Source organism: Cryptomeria japonica, chromosome 3 (genome assembly GCF_030272615.1).
Source record: "Cryptomeria japonica chromosome 3, Sugi_1.0, whole genome shotgun sequence".
NCBI lineage: Eukaryota > Viridiplantae > Streptophyta > Pinopsida > Cupressales > Cupressaceae > Cryptomeria > Cryptomeria japonica.
Genome location: NC_081407.1, coordinates 808,849,662 through 808,874,629, shown reverse-complemented (window position 1 = coordinate 808,874,629; position 24,968 = coordinate 808,849,662). Strand labels below are relative to the sequence as shown.

Here is a 24,968-nt window from a genome sequence, read left to right as displayed (position 1 = left end):
AAATAAGAATTACAAAGGATTTATCCAATAAGGATAAGATTGACAACTAAGAAAGCAGATGACAACTAAAAGAATAAAGAATAATCTTTGTAAAAGCACCCCCTGTTCTAGACTGATTTTTGTAGTTTTTTACTCAATGTAATTTTGTCAAACAGTTGGCTTGCAAGCTGACGACTGGTTTTCTGAATTGGTTCTTGATTTGCAATAAAATGAAATGGATAAATTGATATTTGTTGAGTGGCTTTCAGACTTCATTCAATATAGAAAAATCATACATAACAAATACTAATAACAAGAAGATTAATGCCGATAACACTTATTTAATTCCAACTCCAAGCATACAAATCAGATTCGAACAATATTACAGACCTGGGAATGTCTTCAAACTCGTAATGACACTCAAATATGCTTCAAACTTATGTGGAAGACTGTATGATAATGAAACAAATTCAAATCTGAACTCCACAAGTCTGAAATCTGCCCAAAACACTGTTCACGTTACTGTTCACGGCGCTGTAACAACTCACAAATCTTCACTATCGCATTCAAATCTGTTCCTAATATCTTCTCCAAATCGTCCCTTTGAAAATCTAATAAGCCCAATGTGTTTCCTGCATGAAAACACCATAAATTCTCTTGACTGTGTCTTGCAACAGCGAGAAGAATGTTGACAAAGAGGGATTTCGTCCTCCAAGCCCAATAATCAGATTCTTGAGAAATCCAATAGCATAATTTTCATCTCATCCAAGCATACTAAAAAAACTCTCACAGCCTCTATTTATTTATGTCTCCAAGAAGCTAATCCAACTCACAGGCAATGTGAGATAATGCAAATCACTTTTATTTTAATTTTATAATCCCCTCATTAAGTTGCCCATGTACCTTTTTAAAGAAAGGGGAGATTTAATACTTTTAACACAGCTTTATACTCCCACTGAAGTTATTAAATAACGATGAAGTTAAATATTTTAAATTAACTTTTTAAATTAAACTTATTGTTAAATAATAAATATCTCGAATTAGAAGTAAATTACCCAGTCGGATTTCAATTATCATCACCGACATTGTTTCCATTCAAGAATGCACTGAAATGCTGAGTCACTGCCCAAGTCAACTGACTTACTAAAAATAGTAAGTTCTCTAAAATTGCATCAGATCAGCTCGAATTGGCCTGTAATTGGAAATGCCTGGGCCAAACATTCCTTCGATCCCTTTTGTGTCTTGGTTAGGCTACGAGACCTTGAGAAAATAGGCTAATGACATCATCATGCTATGAACGCTAGAAAGACGACATTACAGTCCGCCCTTCCCAAGATTGCTTGTCCTCGAGCAATTTCATCTGTGGATGTTGCACGATTTGATCACTCTCACATGTAGCATCCTCAATTGGCAAGTTCTTCCACTTAACCAAATATTCCTTAATCGTCCTTCTCCGAAGTGTCCTCTCCTTGGTATCAATAATCGCCTTTGGAACCAATATCAATTTTCCCTCCTCATCTAGGGGTGGCAATTGTGTTGATGGTACTACATTATGGCCTAAAGCCTTTTTGAGTCTGTAGACATGAAATACATTATGCACCTTACTGTTGGCTGACAACTCTAGTGCGTAGGCCACATCCCCAATGTGCCGAATGATTCTGAATGGACCATAAAATCGTGGTTTGAGCTTTTCAGTACCACTCTTCTTCTAAGAAGACTGTCTGTAAGGCTGAAGTCTCAGATAAACCATGTCACCAACCTTGAAACTGCGCTCAACCCTGTGCTGATCAGCATACAACTTCAGTTGGTTCTGTGCCTGTTGTATGTTCTCCTTCAATGCCCTCGAGATGTCCTGACTCTCCTACAACAAATCTTTTGCCCTAGGAGCCCTGCTGTCCCCTAAGAGTAAATCCATAAAGTTTGGGGCTTCATACCCATACAGTGCCGTAAATGGAGTCATCCTAATAGTCACGTGGTAGGTGATATTGTAGCAACTCACCCAGATGTAGCCATCTGACCCAAGCCTTCTGCTGTCCTAACACATAATTCTGCAGATAACCTTCTACCCATTTGTTTACTATCTATGTCTGGCCATCAGTTTGTGGGTGGTAGCTAGTGCTAGGAGTGAGCTCTGTACCCACTCAATCTAAAAAGTTCCTGCCAAAATAAACTCAAGAACTTGCTGTCCTTGCCACTCACAATGTTCTTGGGCAACCCATGCAATCTGAACACCTCCTTGAAAAACAAGCCACCCACTTGAGCTGTTGTATAGGTGGCTGCGATAGCAAAGAAATGTGCAAACTTTGTCAACTTGTCAACCACCACATAAATGCAGTCCTTACTCTGTACCTTGGGTATTCTTGTGATGAATTCCATCAATATACTTTCCCATTTCTGATCTGGGATCGGTAAGGCTGAAGTAGACCAGTTGGAAAGGTATGCTCATTCTTATTCTGTTGGCAAACTGGACATTCCCTGAGATACTTTTGGACTTCATTCTTAAGTCCCTTCCATGTGAACCTCTTTCGGATCTGCCTGTAAGTCTTGAAGAAACCCGCGTGACCAGCCAATGGAGCATCATGGAAAGTCCTCAAAATTACCCCTTTAAGGTGTGAAGTTGGCACTGAGTAAATTCTGTCCATATAAAAAATGAAATCACCCTTCACTGTATGCCTATTATCCTGATTAGTGCCCTCAATCAAACCAGCTGCCCACGGATCCTTTGCATATTCTGCTACAATCATCTCTCTCCAATCAACTGATATCTCCACCAATGAACATATATGAGGTTTCCGTGAAAGTGCATCTGCCACCACATTCTTTTTCCCTTCAATGTCAAAGTCATAGGCCTGTAGCTTAGTGATCCATTTTTGTTGTCTATCACTGAGATCTCTTCGGCTCATGAAGTACTTAATGCTATTATGATCTGTTTTAATCACAAATCTGCCTCCCACCAGATAAGACTTGAATTTGGCCAATGCATGCATGACAACCAACATCTCCCGATCATAAATGGAATAGCTCTTCTTCACACCTCTCAACTTCCTGCTTTCACATGGTATGGGGTGTTTTTCCTGCATCAGAATTGCACCAATCCCATCACCTGAAGCATCACATTGTAGCTCAAATGGTTTGTTGAAATCTAGAAGGGCTAACACTGGGCAGGATGATATCACTTGCTTGAAATGCTCAAAACATTGCTGTACTGTCTCTGACCACTCAAAGGCTCCCTTCTTCATAAGATTTGTCAATGAAGCTGCTATCTCGGAAAACCTTTGCACAAACCTCCTATAGAAGCCACACAACCCAAGGAACCCTTTAGCCGTGTGAGGTTAGTTGGAGTTGGCCACTCAATGATGGATCTAATCTTCTTTGGATCCACTCTCACTCCATCCGCACTAATGATGTGTCCAAGGTATAAAAGCTCTGTCGTGCCGAATTCACATTTTGATTCCTTGGCAAAATAGTGACTCACTTTCTAGTATACTTAGGATTCCAAATGCTGCAAGTGCTCCTCCCAAGATCTGCTAAAAATCAAGATGTCATCAAAGAAGACTAATGCAAACTTTCGCAATTGCTTCCTGAACACTCGATTTATACAATTCTGAAATGTGGTAGGAGCATTGGTAAGCCCAAATGGCATTACCAAGAACTCAAAGTGGCCATAATGGCATCTGAATGCTGCCTTCTCTATGTCCTCGACTCTCTTCTTGATCCGATGGTATCCTGACCGTAAGTCAATCTTGGTGAAATAAGACGCTCCATGTAGCTCATCCATAAGCTCATCTATCTGCGGTATGGGGTATCTGTTCTTGATAGTCTTTTTATTCATGGCTAGAAACTTCAATAATGATGAACATTCAAGGAAACATGAAAGATAAGTATCAAAGATTTCACAATGAAAAGGACCAATGAAGAAGATCTCTCTGCAAAGTGAAAGACTCTACAACGTTGACATGAAAGTAATCAAACTCAAGGAAAAGTAATGGAATGTAGTGGTGCACACAGAATGCTATAGAGGTATCTAGAAGTAGAAGATTGACAGCTAGGAGTGGCAATAGATTTGCTTTATTACTATTACCTATGGGCCCCATTTATGTAATTCAAAAGAAAAGGGGGACATAGGTTTGTTATTTCTCAGCTACCTGATTTACCTCGAGCTTAGTGAAGTCTTGTCTTGTAGCAAAATTGATTGATTGAGAATAGTTGCAGGTAGTTGAGGTGGTTGAAAAGGGGTATTTGGGAAGTTATGAGAATCGCTAGGTATGGGTTAAAGCTGTCAAAGCTTCTAGAAGGCAGATCACAGCCATTGGATGAATTCAATCTTGGCCATTGATCCAGAATGTAAAATCTATAAAAGGCTTGTGCCTCTCTCTTTGTAAAGGGTTAGATAGATTTTTTAGAGGTTAGAAGGTTAGAATTTTTTAGAGTTAGACAACTAGCAGATTAGGAATAGAAGTAGAATAGAGTAGAAAGTTGTTGGACAAAAATTGTTGTAATGGCAGTTAGAATAAATGAATGGAACATTGAAGCATGGTGTATTGTTGTTTGTCCTAATTTGTTTGCATGGTTTCTCTTCATCTGGTTAGTTAGTGTTCAATGATTTTAATGGTGAAGTGTCGGGGTATCTAATTTGGTTTCAGGTTCATACCATTGGAGGTTTGCTGATTGTAGGTATCCATGTATGGTTAGTCTGAACCCAATATTTTTCTTAGTTGAATTGTGGGTGTTTGTCTCATGCTGCACCAAAATTGGGTGCCTGAATGAATATCCATAGTTTGAAAATATTTTATTTCCTAGGAGCTTGCACTATTCCTGTGGAGTTGTGAGTATATCTCTGCATAAGAAGAAATTAGTTTACTTGAAATCTGTCTACCCACAACATCAATCATTACTATCATTGTCCTTAGGTTCCTAAACCCTGTCCTTTTGCTTTTATTTCCCCTAGTTTGAGAATCAAGGCATCGCCAAATGCAGGCCAGCTTGTTACATTCGTGAATCCCCTCGTGTTTACCAGCAAAACACATCAAATTGTTGAGTTATCCTGAGCAGTCAAGACTTGACGGTTGGAACCTTGAGGTTATCCTCTTTGATCAGTCCGAACAACATTAGGGATTTCCTTATTCAATAGAGGATAGGATACTTAGCATTGTATTCTATGTTGACCAAAAGAAGAGCGTACTTTTCCCATGTCATCACATAATTTATCCAAAATTGCACTTCATAAAACAATAGATTGTTTGTTCAAATACAAAATGAGAATTTGCATTCAGTCTATTTGCTTTTCTAATTAAAATCTGTAGGTAACCTGATGTAATTTTTTTTTCTGAGTTGTGGAAAACAAATTTCTATTCACTTGCCACAATGAAAGTTGTGATTATTTCCTCCTTGTGAAGAGTTTGAGCCTGCTTTAGTATGCTAACTTTCAAAGGATGTATGTCCCTCAAGATTGTTTAAAATATCTTAAGTAGGTGGATTCAAGAAATGTTATGGAATTTTGTAAAGACGTAAATTATTCTAGATACAAATAAGACATAATATACTCTTTATTCATAAATAAACTCATAAATCAGATAATAAGTCTATTTCATTCTTAAATTTAAACCAAGCTTGCTAAATTGAAATAACAATAATAGATTTATTAGAAGATAAGGAAATTTTCATAACAACGAAATGTGTAAATATCTCATTACAATATCTTTATACCATGTTTAGGCTTTTTATTGCCGTAAGTATAATCAAAACATAAAATGAAAGAGAGAGCGTCCGTTGATCTCCAATCTGAGTCGTTTCAATTGAGTCCTTCAAATGAAGACGGGAACAAGAATTAGACGCTTTTTCTGCCCAACCTTGAAGCTTACGCTTCCCCGGAATTCTTGGTCAATCAAGAATACCCAACCCTGCACGAATTGCTTAGCAAAAGAATTCGAAAGACAAGATGGAATCTGGTGCGTGCGTAGATGATACATGCATTTTCATTTTTCTAATTCTAATAAGAAACAAGCAAGATCAATCAAGGCTATGGTAGAGAGTATAAATAAAAGAACTCCATCTATTTCAATGGTGTATTCAATTGGTTTACTCGGCCGAGTATAATGCCATGCATAGCAAAAATAGATAGTTTGGAAAAACAAACTATTCTCTCTAGGTTTCCATATTCGGCACCCGTCCCGGAAGGTAGCTTTCCCCATACACAAGCCTATCTAGCTTGGTTCACATAAATCAAGAATACAATTTCATAAAGAAAACAATCTTTTGTCCTAATAAAACTAACATCTTTCCTAATACTTCCGTTCATAAATAAAGCACTTTCTCATTCCCACATATCTGAAAACAATCTTTTGTAGAATAACTATTTCGCAATTTTGATAAGCAAACATAATTTCATTTCTAAATAAAAAGATAATTCAACTAAGCTTAAAATGAAGAAGGTGTAGTGCAAGTATGAATCTTTTCATATAAATGAGTTATATTTGAGTACACATTCTTTAAATGATTATCTATTCTAACCCATTAGCACTAAATACCATTCTTTAACAATATACATGCATTTCATAGCTATTTCATCCCATGTACCACCTAATGTTTTCCCTCTATGACTATTCAAAAGAATAATAAAACAAATTCAATGTAAACATGGAATGTCATAAATCAAATCTCATTCTACTAACCATAGCACCATTTCACTATCATTTCTAAATGCAAAATGACCAAAAATAGATGAAGATCCTACATCTTTATGCTTCTATACTGGCTTGCGGTGAAGTCTCGTGTGCCTCCTCTATGTCGGCCTACTTCTTCCTTGATTGATGGTTCAAAATTCTCTATTGATTCTTCCTCTATTCCTATCTCTATTCTAAATTTCTCTCTCTAATCTCTCTTGTCTCTCCTCTATCTTGCTCTAACTTGCTATCTTTCTATTTTTCTCTCTTCTAACTTGCTCTAACTTGCTATCTTCCTATCTTTTTTCTCTTCTCCCTCTCTCGAGCCCTTGCCTCTATTTAAACTATTTTTCTCTACATTGTCTGCTATATTCTTGGCTTAGATATTGCTATGGGTTCGACACCTTGGCTGCATCATTGACAGGTCTTTCATTTCACTTCCCCACGTCTACTCCTTCCTAAGAGACTCCCCAGTCTATCTACCTCTGATTAACTATCTTATTGACATGTTTGGGTGCTTGGGTTCTAACTGCTGTTTTCTGCAGTTGAGTCGACCTTGGATCGTGGAGGAGATGGTTTGCTTTCTCCACTATCACCACGGAGACTGCAGTCTTTCCTACTGCCACCGTGAGATATGGAGAGGTCTGCGGTTTTCAAACTGCCATGGCACTTCGTGTCAAGTTGCTTCCTTCCCCATCGGTCGCCTTAATCTGCAGTTCGGTTGAAATGGGATTAACTTCAGTTTGTGTGAAGTCGACTTGTCGACTTCTACCAGTCGACCCACTAACTGCCACCTTTGCTAATTAATGCATAAGCATTAATATATATATAATTATTCTAAACTTAAACAATAATATTCATTAATTCATTCTTTTCATTTAATCATTAAATGTTAAATAGAAAGAAATTCTAATTTAATCTTTTATGATATTTAATAAATTAATAATATATGAATATATATATGTATGCGTATATATATATATATATATATATATATATATATATATATATTGTTCGATTTCATTTAAAAAAAGGTTTAGTATAAATATGGTAATATATACTTATAAACTAATACTTCGAATTGACATGATCATTTCATTCACTTTCAAATACAACATAACTTATAAACAATCATCGAATTTTATGCATACGAACTCCATACAATTGTAATCACGTTAGCCATAATTAACATAAAATATTTGCATTTTCCTATGCTAGAACACTAAATTATCTTTAATAAGAACGTTAAGTCGATATGTTCATAACTCTAAATATCCATCTAACTTTCACTTTATAGACGAAATCAATGTAACGATTACTAATTACTCAAATCATTTTAATCAAAATAATGCATCGACGAAGTCACAAATGCACAAACAAACTTTTCTATTGTGGTGTGTGAGATTCCTCTAGTCTACCAAAGTCATAAGCTAAAACAACTCTACCTGAGTCCTGTTCTCGTTGTCATTTTCGTTCACTTGTCCCTGCATCACTTGCACTCAATAATTCATCAGCAATGACGATCCCCAATAAAGATAATACTAACCATCTAATTACATATTGCATGAGTAAAGTACGTACATCATTTCTTATGATTTGCATACAAACTGCATTATCATCAAAATAAACGTTCATATTCATTCGAATTTCTATTCATAATAAAAAGCCTACATTATTTTCCTAATAACATATTATTGAAAATACGGTTCGTGACAAATTTTCCTTGAAGTGGAACTAGTGATGCTTGAATGTGGCACCTAGGCGGAAAGTAAATCTTGGAGCAAGATATGGATATAGTTCATACAGGGAAAATGGTAGTCCTAAGAATTGGGATCCTGAGAACATATTTGGAAACAGTTCCTATTATTGCTATAATCACTTATTTCTGGAAGTGCAAAATTCCCTTTTAATGAACTGATGCTCTGAGATAGATATTGAAATTAAAAGCAGGTCCTGGAATCAAAATAAATCTGGAAATAATTGTCCTACTGGCCAAAATCTAAATTCATTAAACACAAATATCTAAACTGTAAGTGTGTCAAAATAACAGAAATGTACACATGCACAAGTTAATAGAAAACAGCATTCCATTGACTTGCCACAATGAAAGTTGTGATTATTTCCTCCTTGTGAATAGTTTGAATCTATTTTAGAATTCTAACTTGGAAGAGATTTATATCCCTTGATATTGTTTAAAATATCTTAGGTGGCTGGATTCAAGAAGTCTGATTGAATTTTTCTTCAAATGGAACTAATGATGCTTGAATCTAGCACCTGAGCCAAAAGGAAATCCTTTAGCAAGAAATGGATATAGTTCATACAGAGCAAATGGCAGTCCTCGAGAGTTATCTTCCTGAGAACATATTTGGAAACACCATCCACAATTGCTCTAACGAATTTTTTCTGGAAATGCAAACATCTCTTCTAAAGTGCTTCGGTCTGGCCCTGAACTGATGCTCTGACATGGATATTGAAATTGATAAAAAGGTTCTGGTATCTAATAAATCTGGAATTATTCTTATACTGGCCAAAACCTAGCTTCAATAAAGACAAATGTCTAAACTGTAAATGTGTCAAAATTCCGGAAATGTAAACATGTAGGATGTAGTCGGGAATAATCAATTATGTTATAGTGTCGTCATTATGTTGTGTCATCATCGGTAATTGTGTTATGGGAGTGAGTTAGTTCACCCGAAGGGCAGTTGGACGCGACGGTTAGTCGCACCCCCTCGGATATTATATATTGTATCTTGTTTCCTCGGGAAATCATCATTGTAACTGGAGACTATATGAAGGAAAATATACTTGTTCTTTGGAGATATAACACTTATCTTATGGCATACTAGCATCTCTTATTCTGTACTGTGCATTTACTTCTTATGTCTCTGAAATAGTTTCCATAGGCGAAACATTTGGTGCCGTTGCGTATACATACTCGGGAAAGGAAGGAGCGGATGGCGTACGGATATGATGGGCCTACCCGTTGGTGAGATTAACCCAGAGGCCGACGACGCACAAACGGAGCTCTACGACAAAGAGGACACTGCAATAAGGGAATTCTGAATCCTGCTTCAGGTAGCCATCGAGACCTACGCCCGAAGAGAGGCCGCGGAGGCTGAAGTCCCAACAAGTGCCGTGTGGACCGCACTGGAAGTTAGCCCCGCAGTGAATCGGTTGATGAACCACCTCCCCCGGATGCTTGCACAGGCATCACTGGCACAACGAACCCACCTCGAGGAGATTGCCTGTGAGGAGCGACGCCAACAGGTCCTCCGACAGTACGAAGAAAACAATCGTCGTTGGGAAGCGGAGCGTGATGGCAAGAGGCAAAGGGGAAATTGAACCCTGAACCTCCGGGAGGAATAAAGCAATACTGTAATAATCCCGACACAATGTTTAACAAAAAAAAAAAGAAAAGAAAAAATATAAAAGTTTTTTTGTTTTGTGTACATGATGTGTGCTTGCTATGTACGGAAGTGATTTATGCCCAATATACTAAATAAGGACAAAAATAAAAAGATACAAAGTGACGAATGGGAAGTGGCTCAAAGACCGTTGAATCTCAGACAGCAGATAGAACAAAGGCGTAGGCTATGGCAGCTTGCCAAGGGACGACTGCCCGAGGGGTTGCTCGAAGGGAACCCATGAGGTGTCACAGAGGTTGCGGAGGCAAGATAGACGGAGATAATTACACTCTCTACACTATCGTAGGATTGCCCAAAGGGAACCTAGAAGGAGTCACGGAGGGTGCCGAAGGAGAATTCTACAGTTCACCAGAATACCACCGTAGGGTAAGAAGTCGTGAAGAGTTGGTGGAACAAACAAGGCGAAGTGTAACCTTGATCGACACTACCAGAGACCTACTAAAGAACTTGTCCATTTCGGAGGACAACCAAATGGAAACAACCAACCAGAGGGAGACGACTGGAGGTGACGGTACATCCGAAGGTGCCGGGGGAGCAAAAGGGTACCGTACAGGAGGCAATTTGTTTGGTTCGGAGTCAGCAACCTTCCCTGGAGGACCCACGAGTGGAGGGTCAGGTGCAGGAGGCGGAAGCAGGGGATCACTAGGTACAAGCACACAAGGCATCAGAGGAGCGAGACCCAGCGGTGGGATGGCAAGTAAGCAGAAATTGCCAAAGTTCACAGGCGATGGCAAGGAAGATCCCGTACGGCATTGCCGTACATGTGAAACAATTTGGTCGGCCAATGGGGTGACTGATCATGACGATTGGGTGCAGCAGTTCCCAGCCACGCTAAGAGGAGTTGCCATTGATTGGTACTCTGACATGGACAAAACTGAGATTGACACATGGGAGAAATTGGAGAAGGCATTTAAAACAAAATTTCAGTTGCTAAGAGACGATAACGAAATTGTAGCCGAAATCTACGGTACCAAGCAAGGTACTAAAGAGACTGTCTGCGCATATAGCCGAAGGCTAAAGGAATTGTTGGGCAAGATGGAAAGCCAACCCGCGGATGGATTGAAGAAACGGTGGTTCGTGGAAGGATTGAGATCCTCCTTGCGTAGAAAAATGAAAGTTGTTCCACCAATGTCATATGAGGACACCTATAATAGGGCGATGGACTTGGAAAGCGAACATAAAACATCAAAAAAGAAGAAAAACAATAAATCTTCATCGGACGAGGACAATGACTCTTCTGAAAGGAGCAACAGCAGTGGGGAGTCAAGTAAAAAGAGGCAAGCGCTCCAGAAAGACATGGAGCGAATGAGGAGAGAATTTAAAGCAAAAAGAAGCACGGGTCGGACCGAAGGGGATGTATGGTGCACGAAGTGGAAAGAGGAAGGACATACGAAGGGTACCTGTCCGAAGAAGGCCTTTTGCGAGATTTGCCAAGTGATGGGACACTCCATCAAGGAGTGCCCATACAACATGAAGACACAAAATGCACAAGTGCTATTCACTGAGCAGGCCACAACATTCGCACCAGCGGGTATGGCCCAATAGAACAACACAACGGCAACCTTTGGAGGATACCGAGACAATAGACGCGACGGAAAGAATAATAATAATAATAATAACAATAACCGGAGCCGTATCCAGTATGATGCCAAGGGCCGACCTATGATCCAATGTAGGGCCTGCAGTTAGTGGGGGCACTTCTCCCGAGATTGCACGAAGGAGGCTAACTAACTGCTCGAAACCCGGAGTCAATCTTTTGAACATTGAACCCACTCAGGCAAAGGTATTGGCGGTTATGAGGGCGCAGGCAAAGATGGCCTCCTACCCAGACCCTCGCATAGAAATGGAACGAGTACGAGAAGCAAGGGCGGAGATTACTAAGGAGATGACCGCACAAGAGAGAAATAGCGGGTAAGCCACAAGCATGTCTCGGACTAAGGGTAAGAAAACATCTTGAGGCAAATCCTGCAAATGGAGGTACCCGTAAGAGTCCAAGACCTCCTTGAAACCATGCCACACTTAAAAACGACTATCCTAAATGCTGTGCCCGCACAAAGTCACCAAGCGAGGAAGGCTGAAAACTCTACGGTCGACCCAATGCTGTTAATTGTTAACAGTGGACGCCACCCAGCCGTGGTAGAAATGGGCATCCTCGGGACCACTCTGACAGACACCATCGTTGACGGAGGGTCAGGAGTAAATGTGCTCCCGGAGGAGACATGGAAGAAACTGGGGAAGCCCACGTTGTGGCCCCCCACGCTTAACCTACTGGGAGCAGACCAACATGGGATTAAACCCCTCGGGACACTCATGGCACAACAGGTGATGATCGACACACAACCATTCGTGTTGGATTTTGTAGTGATCCCGTTAAAACAGAAAGGGTACGACGCCATCCTCGGATGGGGGTGGCTAATTGCCGCCAAGGCAAAGCATGACTGGAAGAGAAATACACTCTCGTTAGAGAGCATGGAGAGAAAGTATGTGATAGACCTTCGAATGCAGATGGTGAGCCAGGAGTTGGCATCCTCCTCGGAGTCGGAGTCGATTGGAGACCAGTGGGAGGAAGATGAAGGCCGACGGCGAATGGAGCCCAACAACAAAGGGGTTCTAGAATTAGAAGCATGCTTGGGGGATGACAGGGATTCTATGAACGACCTCTTCCATTGGCAGATGGAGTATTATGAATTGTTCACACCCTTGTGTAATGTGTTGATCATCGAAGAACAATCAGAGGTATTCCCCCCGGAGTACGGAGAACACAGGGAGGGGGAGGCCCATGTGAATGACACTCCGTCACACCAGTTTCCCAAAGACGGACCCATCAGATACGAGGAAGCCAAGTTGAAAGAAACAAATTTAGGAGAGGCGAGTGATCCCAAGAAGATTCTTGTGGGAGATGACTGGAACTCGGTGCTGAAGGCTGCAACATTTAAAATTTTCCTAGAGTATAAGGATGTGTTCGCGTGGACCTGTTGACATGTTTTTTATGACCGCGTCTAACACATAATAAAGTCACCAATGGTCACCTTATCCTCTCTTGATCAAGATTAGTCTGTATGCTAGGATTACTTAAAGTTCAAACGGCTAATTCCCAAGGTTCCTTCAGTGCATGGACGTGACTCAGTTGTTTGATGGGTTTCCTGATAACCCAAGGGGGCCTTACGTGTGTTGAAGAAAACTTATGCAAGCTCAATGATTTTTTTTTTTTTACGGGTGATTTGCAATGAAAGTTGTAGTTTCAGATCTTTTGGATTCTGAATTATGCGGAAAGTAAATAGGAATAGGGTAGAGAAAAACTAGACTAAAAGTAATCTAATCCTATGAACAAGGAGACGGGATAACTTGCGCAAAATCCAACCACGCTTCGCTTTGCCAGCAATGCACAACTACACGAAGGCGGTGCAATCTTCAAAGGGTGTGTTAAAGATTTTCAGATTATCAAGAGAAACCATCAAATAGAACAATCTCTTCTGATAATCGAAGTTAAACATACACATATAACGGAGGCTTGGGCTAACTTTGCACAGTATGCAACAATCAGCCGCACACCAAAAGTATGAGCACGAATCTTGCAACAAGCGATCCTTTGTCTAACAGCATGAAAGCAAATCTAATATACGAAGAGAATGAGACCATGCGAGCTCCAAAACAACACAAGAACACACCAACAATTGAACAATGTATTAAGTGTTTGCTTCAAAAAACTCTTAGCAACAATCTCTGACGATAGTCTCTCCTCCTTTGCAAATGAGGGGGTCAACCCCTTATATAGGCCTCAACCTATGATTACATGCAAAACCCTAATTAGGGTTTGCCCTAAAGATTCCCCACTCAAGGTGCAACAAGGTGGGAATCGACAATTAATAACCCATTATGCCCATGTACAATCAATTTAAAGAGCCTAAAATAGCGTCCACTAGCACATTAAACGTGCCCCATGATGTTGATTATGCTCAGAATATAACCGACACCATCATAAATGCCCATCATTCTCCTAGTGACGGCGATATGCACGGAGAATTTGTCATAATGCCATAAATGTGACGGCTGCATGCAAAGAGATGCTTCATTAATTCAGCATTTGTTGACTCGGCTGCCACTTGGTGGAAAAAATCCTGGAGAGAGAAAACTTCAAGAGGGAGAATCTCTGACTCTGGAAGTATTTTCTTGAAAGTTTTTGAACTTGCCTTGCTCTGGAAAAGATTTTCAATGATTTTTCAACATCTATTTTTTAGGGATCCTCCTAAAATTTAGGAGTCAGGTTCATTAGATGGATAATTTCACCTCGATTCGGAATCTATAAAATTTTCCACACTTCGTCGAGATTCGATGTCTAAAAATAGCAAGTTGAAAAATTTGCCCTAGGGGAATTTTGCTTTATATTCCTCCTTGACTCCTTGGATTCCATGCCTTAGGCAAAATTTCAACTTTTAGCTTGGGTGGAATTTTCACTATGCCAAGGATTCATGGAATTTTCCATCTGTCTTTCCCTGACCCATTTTGGCGCCCAACTGCATACTTGGGCGCAATTTTGCTTTGGCCAGGGATTCATGGAATTTTTCTTTTGTCCTTGCCTTCTCCAGTTTGGCGCCTGAGTGCATATTTGGGCGGAATTTTGCTTGTGTGAAGGATTCATGAATTTTATCCATCCATCTCTGACCTCCTCTGTTCAGTGCCCAACTACATGTCCTGGCGCAATTTTGACTAGGGGAAGGAATTCATGGAATTGTCCTTCCCTCCTTGGGTATGTCAGTTTGGCACCCTTCCCCATGCCTGGGCGCAAATCACACTTGGCCAAGGAATTTCATTTTTTCTTTGTTATCCTTGGACATCCCATTTTGGCGCCCTCCACCTTACTTGGGCAGAATTTTCATTAGGTGAAGGATTCATGGAATTCTTCGTGAATCCCTGGGATCTTCATTTTGGTGCCCAAGTCCATACTTGGGTGCAATTTTCCTCTGGCCATGAATTCACGGATTTTTTTTCTGTCCTTGGCTTCTCCATTTTGGCACCCAAGTCCATACTTGGGCGCAATTTTCCTCTGGCCATGGATTCACGAATTTTTTCTCTGTCCTTGGCTTCTTCATTTTGGCGCCTGACTGCATACTTGGGCGCAATTTTGCTCTAGCCAAGGGTTCATGGAATTTTTCTTTTGTCCTTTAATCTCCTAGACTTGGAATATTTTGACCACCTGTGATTTTGAAGTGTTTTCCCGAGCTTTCCATTTTAGGCATGGATTTCCAGCACTTGACACATTTCTGGCTTTCCTTGTCTGTTGTCTGACTTTCCGGAATTAGAAATGTCTGCGAACGTCTGATCCTTGTCGCCTTGTCTGACTAACCCTGCCAGTACTGACTTTCCAAAAATAGAAACCTTCAAGGTGTCAGCGTTAGACCCTAGACAGGGTGCAGGAATGACTTACTATAAATAGAAACTTACTAAAAATAGAAATTACTAAAAATAGTAAGTTTTATTTTTGGCAAAAATGATGACATTCTGGGACTCGGAAAAATCCCTAAAAAGTAGGGACTTTCTAAAATAGAAAGTTGCTCCGTTTGGGCTCAAATTTTACTGGGAGGACCCTTGAAGGGTCTTGATTCTAGGCGTATGTTCAGTTTTCCAAAAACCCTAATAGGAACCCCTAAACTCTAGGGCAAAAGGCAAAAACCCTAAAAAGGGACAAAACAGGCCCTAGACTTAATAGAATTCGCTCGATAGAGAAGCAGATTAACTCTAACTGACCCCCGAACATCCGCAAACTGGAGAGATTGAAGAGATTGCCACTGAAACACAAAAAAAATAAGACCAAACGACCAAAAGGGGCTAAAAGCTAGGGGGCTCCTATCTGGGATGGGGTGATGTGTGATTAGGTCACAACATCTGGCTACTCCACGGGAAAAACACTTCGAGTGTTGAGAAACACTTTGGGGTTTGAACCCAGAGTAAAATTCAAGTGCGTAGATATCAACCTTGTTCCAGGAGATCATCAAAAACTCTTAAAATCAGTTATGGCAGGCTAGGGGTATCTGTACTTCAAAAGCATCGGGGACATTGCCTTGCTGCCAGTCAGGCGTCCATAGCCTCGACGAGGATGTCTCTGGAATTCCACGAACATAGCTCCACTGATGGCCGGGCGTCTATAGCCCTGGTGGAGTTATCCGCACATTCCCAAAGCCAATATTTTGATATTTCTTTTTATTTTTCATCTTTCTTTCTTTCTCTTTTGGTATTTCATTTTGTTCCCGTCAATTCTTTTGGCTTGTAAGCAGTGAAGCCTACTATGGGTTTGGAGATTCCAGTGGCGCTGAAGCAAGATGTAAAGTTTTCTCCAACCATAACTTCTCCTAAAAGATCTGAATGGCTCAGGACAAAGGTTCGGGTACCGTGGAAAAGATAGGCCAAGTAACATCACCACCCCATCAACAGACGGAGACTCCGAATACTTTAAGGCCACCTAAAGACCCTAGACCTAAGCAAAATCACACGAGCGGACAAGCTCGAGGGAAACCGGCACCGAAAGCCACAAACCAAAACCAAAGCAAAAGCAAACAAAACACACCAAAAGGAAAGAACTCAAAACCCTAAACTAATATGGTACAAAGAAGGTCTCATGGGGAGACCTATGATTGGAAATAATGCTTAAGGAATTGCCCATTGACGGGCAATGGGACATCTTCTCCGGTCAAAGCCTTTAATCTAAATGCATTATCCCTGAGGATTTCGGAAATCTGATAAGGACCCATCCATATCTTGTCGAACTTGTCATGATCACCCCTTCTTTCATGGGACTTATCTCAATACAAAACCAGGTCGGAAATCCAGAAACATTTGACCTTGGCCTATTTGTCAAACCATCGTTTGACCACTCCCTGATGTTTTGCAAAGTTGTCTAATGCTTGATCCCTCTTCTCCTCAAGGTGTAGTAACTGTGAGAGACGTGTCTGAATCCCATCTTCACCATCCAAATATTCTTGCAAGAACTACAAAGTCAGGATTCTCAGCTGAACGGGAAACACTGGATCTTGTCCGTAGACTAGATGATAGGGAGATGTTCCCAAGGAATTCTTCACTCGTGTCCTGTTTGCCCAAAGAGCAAACCTTAGCTGCATATACCAGTCCTTCAGATTTTTGTCTAACAGCTTCTTGATAGCACTCAACAGATTCTTATTTGTTGATTCTGCCAGCCCATTTCCCTGGGGATACTAATTCGAAGAGAATTTCAATGTGATTCCGTACTCAAAGGCCCAGTTAGAAAACTTTAATGATGAGAATGCAGGGCCATTGTCGCACACCAAGGTGTGTGGACATCCAAATCTTGTAATAATGTTCTCTTCGATGAATTTGATTACTACATCAGAGGTACACAGTTTCAGGGCTTGGGCTTCGGACCACCTGGTGCAATAGTCTGTGGCAGCAAGGATGTATTTGTGTTGGGCTGAAGAAGGGGGGTTGATTGCTCCAATAAAATCCAATCCCCATTGGGCAAATGGCCTTACTTCAATGACTGGCTGAAGTGGCATAGCAAGATTCTTTTCTCGAACAACGACTGTCTGACACGTGCGACATGCCTTCACATGTTGGTATGCATCCTTAAACAGTGTGGGCCAATAATATCCTGCCCAGGCAATCTGATGTCCTGTAGCGAAACTACCTTCGTGACTGGTTCCAAATCTACCATGAAAATGTTCCATAATTTGTTTGGCTTCTTCTTTGCCTACACATCTTAAGTATATTCCTTCATGATTCTTCTTGTATAGGACAGCTCCTTGCAACATGTATTTTCGGCTCTTCATTCTTAATGCCCTTTTCTGGACAGGGTTCAACTACGGAGGGCATCTATGGTTCAGTAGATAGAAAACAACTTCATCGTACCATTCTCTGGGAGATACGTCTTTTAGAATATAAGTCTGTTGTATAAGCCCAGGCGCTGCGTTATGGAGGAGGAAGTTCCCAGTGTCTTGAGGGAGGCACATGAGGGCCCCGTAGGCGGACATATGGGCTCGGACACGACAACACGAAAGGTGTTGCTAGCAGGGCTATGGTGGCCCACGGTATACAACGATGCTAGAGAGTGGGTCGTGGGGTGTGACACTTGCCAACGGGTAGGCAAACCCTTGAAGCAGGACTTTATGCTCTTAAACCCTTCACACGCACAAGAACTATTCGAACGGTGGGGACTTGACTTCGTAGGGCCTCTCAAGGCCAGTTGTGCATGCCGATGCCGTTACATTGTGGTCGCTACAGAATACCTAACGAAATGGGTGGAGGCGAGGGTCCTCTCGGACAACTCTGCAGTAAGTATGGCTAGATTCATCTATGAGCAGATTATTACCAGATACGACATCCCTATTCAATTGACCAGTGACAGAGGAGGACATTTCGTCAACCATGTGGTAAAGTTATTAACGACCGAATTCAAAATTTTTCATTCTCTGTCGAGTCCCTACTACCCTCAGGTGAACAGACAAGCCAAGGCCACAAACAAAATCTTGGTCACAATTATCTACAAGTCTTGTAGAGTTGAAGGGGAGGATTGGGAGGAAAGGTTACCGTCGGTACTGTGGGCCTACCGCACGACCTACAAGACCACCACGGGCCACACACCGTTCCAGTTGATGTATGGGCAGGAGGCCGTAGTCCTTGTGGAATTCATGGTACCAAGTTTGCGGATCGCTATTGACAATAAACTCGGGGATATGGAAAGCCTATGAGAGCGATTGCACGCCCTCAATAAACTCTAGGAGCAGAGGATGCTGGCACAATGGGCAACCGAGGTCGCGCAGCAACGAAGGAAGCACTGACACAACAAGCACCTCCGGAAGATGGGCTTTTCCCCGGGTCAGTTGGTGTTGAAATATAATGGAAAAAATGAGATAAAACCAAGGAAATTTAAAGTAAAGTGGTTGGGGCCCTACAGAGTCTGGGAGGTTGGGGCGAATGGGTTAATCAAATTGGGGATGCTCGACGACAGGGAGATTCCAGAGGCCGTCAACGGGTCCAAGCTGAAAATCCATCATGAACGGAGATAGGACACGAGCCCCACCTAGCTCAACGAAGATACCTGTGGCACCACCATGCGGTGGGACCACCGCGTCGGGGGGGCACCGTCGGTGACCACCGTACGGAAAAAAAATAAAAAATAAAATAATAAGTGGCCACGGTGCCACCACCATCGGTGGGACCATCGTGCGGTGGAACCACCATCGAAGGAGCCACCGCCGGTGACCACCGTACGGTGGAACCACCGTGTGTTGGAACCATCGTCGGGGGGGCACCGCCAATGACCACTGTGCGGTGGTTGTCCACCATGGAAGATGCCTGACAAAATCACGCCCAACTGAAAAGAAATAAAAATGCCCACGCCCAGCCAAAACAAATAAAAGTGCCCACGCCCAGCCAAAGACACAATCGCGAGGGAAAAAGAGATTACAGACGGGAATAAAGGGAAAGGTGGCGTAACTACCTCAGGCAGTTGAAGACAGAAAGGAGGAACAAGAGAAATGCATTCAGCAGGAAAAAGGCAGTGGAAGACGAATCTGCAGAAGAGCATGGATAAAACGGCAAGGATTTTACCTTCAGGGGTGAGGATTGCCGGTAGCAGCAAAAAGAAGTCACTGACGGGGAAAGCAACAGCCAGGGTTAAAACCGACACAGTTATATTAGAGGGAGTTAATGGAGGAGAGTGCAGGAGGTGGTGGCAGCAGAACCCTGACAACCATGAAGTAAAAAATTGGTTAAGGAAAGGCAAGAGTGCATTGGGTGGTTCAGATGGCGGTTTTTTAGATCAAGAAATTTGAGCCACCGATGTGGACAATGATAGCAGCATTCGACTGCACCACCAGGAAAAGCACTTTCGAGTATATGAAGCACACAGTCACAGTCTCCTTCATGGCAACCGACTTCACTAGGGTATTTGGCATACCCGGGAGGAATGGGAAGAAACAAGATATGAAGGCGCAAAAGATGAACGCGGACCAGAATGAACATTGGATACACATGGTCTCCAGAAATCTTACACCAGCGGAATTTGATTCCATAGCCAAGGCCACTAAGGGGAGAGGGATGAAGAAATCTTTTGTGGCCGAAGGGCCATGGCGCTGCATCATGGACGTGGTCAAGAGCAGGTTGATGGGGTCCAGCCGGGCATTAGACATAGCGCTCCCACAAATCATCCTGATGAATGGGTTGATGAATGGAGTATAGTATGACTGGGCATCAGTACTGGCGGACATAATGTTCGAGTTCATGACATTGCAACATCGCACGTTTTATATGCCGCACTACGCCATCGGGTAATTTTTGGAGGCGACGCTTTCACAGTTTCCAACAGATAAGGTGGAAATTCCGCCAGAGAGGAACTTGGCACTTGACGAGCCGCCTATTTTTCAGTGGAGGCATCTGGACATAGGGTTGGTACCCGGGGTGGGGCAGAAACGACAAAGGCAGGAGGTGTCAGAGTCTGAGGATATTGACAGTGGGAGAGAAGAGACCTCAGAGCCCTCGAGTGACTTAGAGGGGGATAGCGAGGAGAGCCTAGTAGAGACCGTACAGGCATCCACACGAGTCTTGTTTGCTACACCCATGCTGACAGCCTTAGCACACTTGAGTCCGCTGACGGTGATGGTTGCATCTATCCCTGCCTTCGGCCAACAGAGGCCGCTAGTCCACATAGTGCCGCCAGTAGTTGTAGCAGAGGAAGTGAGAGAGGCAGTACCATCTGAGGGTGTGGGGGAGTCCGTACCCACTGTAGAGGCGCAGGAATTGGGGAAGGATCAGATAGGTACTATGGGTGAAGAGGAATGTTGGCTGAGGGAGATGGAGATAACACCTATGTTGCCTAGGCCGGCTACTACCATTTCTTCCCCACGGGCGACTTCTGGGAGCAGGGACCCTCGGGGGGACGTAGAGGTGGAGGTGGTTGACATAGACAACCACGGTTCCCCTGGAGATATGGCACATTCGGCATAAGTGCAGGGGAGAGAGTTGGCACTTGAACAGAAGGCAGAGATCCCTATAGAGGTCCCGTTAGACAGAGCGGAGGTTCACACGGAGAGCAGGCATCCAGGCAGGATAGACGTGGAGGCTTACCTCCAAGATGTGGTTGGTCGAGGGTAGACATACTTCCAGGAGATGGTGCAGACTTATCTGCAGGACGAGGTATGTAGAGGGTGGGAGGTCATAGCATCCTTACAGGCAAAGGCCTCAGATAGCACTGCCCAGGAGTTGGAGCGGATGCTCAGGTTTGTACGGGCGGGGTGGTTTGTATGGGCGGGGTGTCCTCAGGCATTTGCTGCCTGTTTTGAGAGAGGGGGATGGCCAGAGACTGAGACAACAAAGATGTTGAATGCATGGGCAGTGAGGGAGCTAGTAGTGGAGAGTAGGGTCGAGTCTCTCGGGAGGCAGGTTGAGTAGGCTTTTAGGGAGGAGTATTACACTCTTCGCCGTACGGAGCACATTTCTGCAGGGCATGAGATTGCCCGGGTGGCCGCGGAGAGAGCTTGAGAGGAGCTGACCACCAGAGTTGCGGAGTTGCAGACATACTTGGATGCCGAGAGGGCTCACTTAGAAGCCGAAAGGGCTCAGTTCACCACAGAGAGGGCTCAATTCACTGCCGAGAGGGTACAACTGCCCTTCGGGTGAACTAACTGACTCCCATAACACACAATTACCGATGATGACACAACATAATGACGACACTATAACATAATTGATTATTCCTGACTACATAGGAGTTAATTGAGGGTACCCATGTACACAAATATTCAAATTATACAGAAGGACAACACTTATAGTAGGTTTACAGAAGACAATAATCCTTTAGTATACACATTAGGATAAAGAAGTGATAACAAGTCCATTAGTTTATAACCTACTAACACGTAATGTAAGCTCATAAGCCATTAATTACTCATTTGATCTCAAGGTTATGTGCACCATGCATTGATTGCTTCATAGTTCTAATTATATCTTAATATCATGGACATAAGTATATAACACATTTGCTTGCTTTATGTATGCTTCTTGATATCCTCTATTTGATTTGATTTTTTCGCTCTTTAAGAAAATTTATATGTATTCATTTTTCTTTCCATCACAAAGATTGATACTTATTCATCCTTATTGAGAAACAATCTTTTTTCCTATTCAAGTTCTGATATTAACGCTTGCATTCTATTTGATTAACACTATTGTTTTGTTATTCTAGGTTGTGATTCTTACATCTGTTAATATCTAGGAAAAATAAGAACCAAACGTTTTGGGATTGCTCATTTTTGTATGTCATTTGGGGTAAAGCATTCACAGTTTAATAATTCATTTGTGCACTGGTGTCCCTAACAGGTAGACACAGCTGGTTGGTTGCGAAGGTCAAAAGTAGAAGACAAACCGACAGAATTGAGTGCTATGCATGCACGTCGCAGTATAATGAGAGCACACATTGTTGCAATTGTGCTGGATGGAGAAGAGGTCACTCTTTTCTTTCACTGCCCTGGACATATAATGGCTACTTTTGTTAGAGGGATATAAATACTTGCATGCTTTCTCCAATCACATATCTGCATATTCCATGTTATTTTAGGCATTATTATTATTAACATACTAAGGAAGGAAAATAAATCAAGCTTTCTACCCCCTTGTAGTTTGCACAGTGTTCCTGAAGCCAAAGTTTGTGAATATCTCTTGATTAATCCTTTAACACTATTATGATCCACATTGTTTGCAAAAGTTTAAGATAAACCTAGGTAGAACATTGAAGACAAAACAACAACATTGATTGCTATCCCACACATTGATATTTTGCAAGATCGAGAAGAGGTCTACCATACCTTTCACTGCTCTGAAATTTTTAAGCCTTTACTACAAAATTCACTTACATGTTTTTTTCTATCATATATTTACCTTTTCTATGCTATCTTTTGAAGTATTACTATGATTTTAAGGCCAATAAAGCAATTTTTCTTACTTTGTAGTTTGCATGTCACCTACCATAACCAAAAGTTGTGCACGTCCTTGAATTCATCCAAATAAAGTATTCGTATCCACACATATTTTGCTAGAGGTTAGTTGCTATAGTCAGTCAATCAGAAGAAAGTCTCCAAAGAAGCTACAACCAAAACTTCAAAACATGCATGCTAGAATGAATCTCCAAAAAACGCCAATTCACTTTAGAAAAGGTGACTTTCAAAACCCCAATTTCCCACCTAAAAAAGAAGAGAAACATTCTATTTTTATATTAGTAATAACTCCTTATGCCTCCATAGGTTGGGCACCAACTTCTAGGAGTCGCCCTTTTTAAAACAACTTTATGTTCATTGGGGTGCTCAATAATTAACTTTAGATTATTTAAATAACATTAGTTAAACATTTTTATTTAACTTAATACCTTATTTTATAAATAAAGTTCTGGACCACATAAGATTTAGAAATATTGATTTCAAATGCTTTCATCGACACTTCTAAAAATAGCAAGACTAATCGCAGGCACTGTCAGTGACCTAGCTTGACTTACTAAAAATAAAGTATTGGAAACTCGCCCAAAATTGGAAAGGTTGCCTCCAGAGTTCTCTATCCTCTAACTCATTAGCCTATGGGAACTCGATTGAATAGGCTAATGGTTCAAGCAGTATCTAGTTTGTATTAGATTTGTGGTTAATATCTCCTTGTCATAAATACTGAAATTCTTGTCAGGTCCTCTAAGCTTCTTGCTTTCAAATGCAATAGGGTGCTTATCCTGCATAAGCACTGCACCAATGCCGTCACTCGAGGCATCACACTATAACTCAAAGGGCTTAGTAAAATCAAGTAATGCAAGGACTGGGCAAGTAGTCATCAGATGTTTGAATTTCTCAAAACACTCCTATGCCTTTGGAGTCCAGACAAACACCCCCTTCTTCATCAAATTTGTAAGTGGTGCCGCATGTCGTGAATAACCATTAGCAAATCTGCGGTAAAAACCACACAAACCCAAGAATCCTCGGAGCCGAGTGAAGTTCACTGGAGTAGGGCATTCTCTAATTGCTCGGATCTTATCAGGATCCATCCGCACACCCTCTGCACTAATAATATAGCCTAAATACAACAACTTTGTCATACCCAAATCACATTTGGATTCCTTGGCATACAAGGATTCCCTATCAAGAATTTCCAAAACTGTATCCAAGTGGCCAAAGTGATCCTCCCATGTTCTACTGTACACCAAAATGTCATCGAAAAAGACAAGTACAAATTTCCTCAACTGTGATTGGAAGACCTTGTTCATGGTAGCCTGAAATGTAGCAGGAGCATTGGTTAGTCCAAATGGGATAACCACAAACACAAAGTGGCCACAATGGCACCTAAATGCTGTTTTCTCAATGTCCTGCTCTCTAACTCTAATTTGATTATACCTTGATCTCAAGTCAATCTTCGAGAAGTAGCAAGCACCATGAAGCTCATCAATCAACTCATCAATCCGAGGGATGGGGTACTTGTTTTTAATCATTCTCTTATTTAGGACCCTGAAGTCAATACACATTCGAAGGGTACCATCTTTTTTCTTAACCAAAACTATTGATGAGGTAAAGGGAGATTTGCTCGGCCTAATGTGTCCCATAGCGAGCAGCTCCTTAATTGTTTTCTCTATCTCATCTTTTAGTCACTTTGGGTGCCCGTAAGGGGTGATCATCACATGCTTAGCACCCTCTTCCAACTCTATGATGTGCTCAATTCCCCTGTCAAGAGGTCTAGCAGGTGGAATGTCACTAAACACCTTCCTGTGTTTAATCCTCAACTTTCGTATATCAAGATGATTAACTGGTTTTTGCTGTCCCTCCTGTGATGGCATCATCATGCACTCTACTGCCCACTCAACCATGTCTTGGCGCACAAGTTTCTCCATCCTGATGGATATCATCTTGAAACA

At 41.7% G+C, this 24,968-nt stretch overlaps 1 protein-coding gene across 4 annotated transcripts in view; it reads left to right on the top strand.

Annotated features, from left to right (window-relative positions):
- Positions 1-24,968, top strand: part of LOC131054353 (uncharacterized) — a 103,908-nt gene that overhangs the window by 46,829 nt on the left and 32,111 nt on the right. For 3 of the 4 annotated variants that reach the window (XM_057988849.2, XM_057988847.2, XM_057988850.2), the window contains one exon: positions 22,409-22,534. The exons of the other annotated variant lie outside the window; for it this stretch is intronic. In XM_057988849.2, the coding sequence (XP_057844832.2) occupies positions 22,409-22,534 (126 nt within the window). The remainder of the gene's footprint in view (positions 1-22,408; positions 22,535-24,968) is intronic. 4 annotated transcript variants of the gene reach the window in all.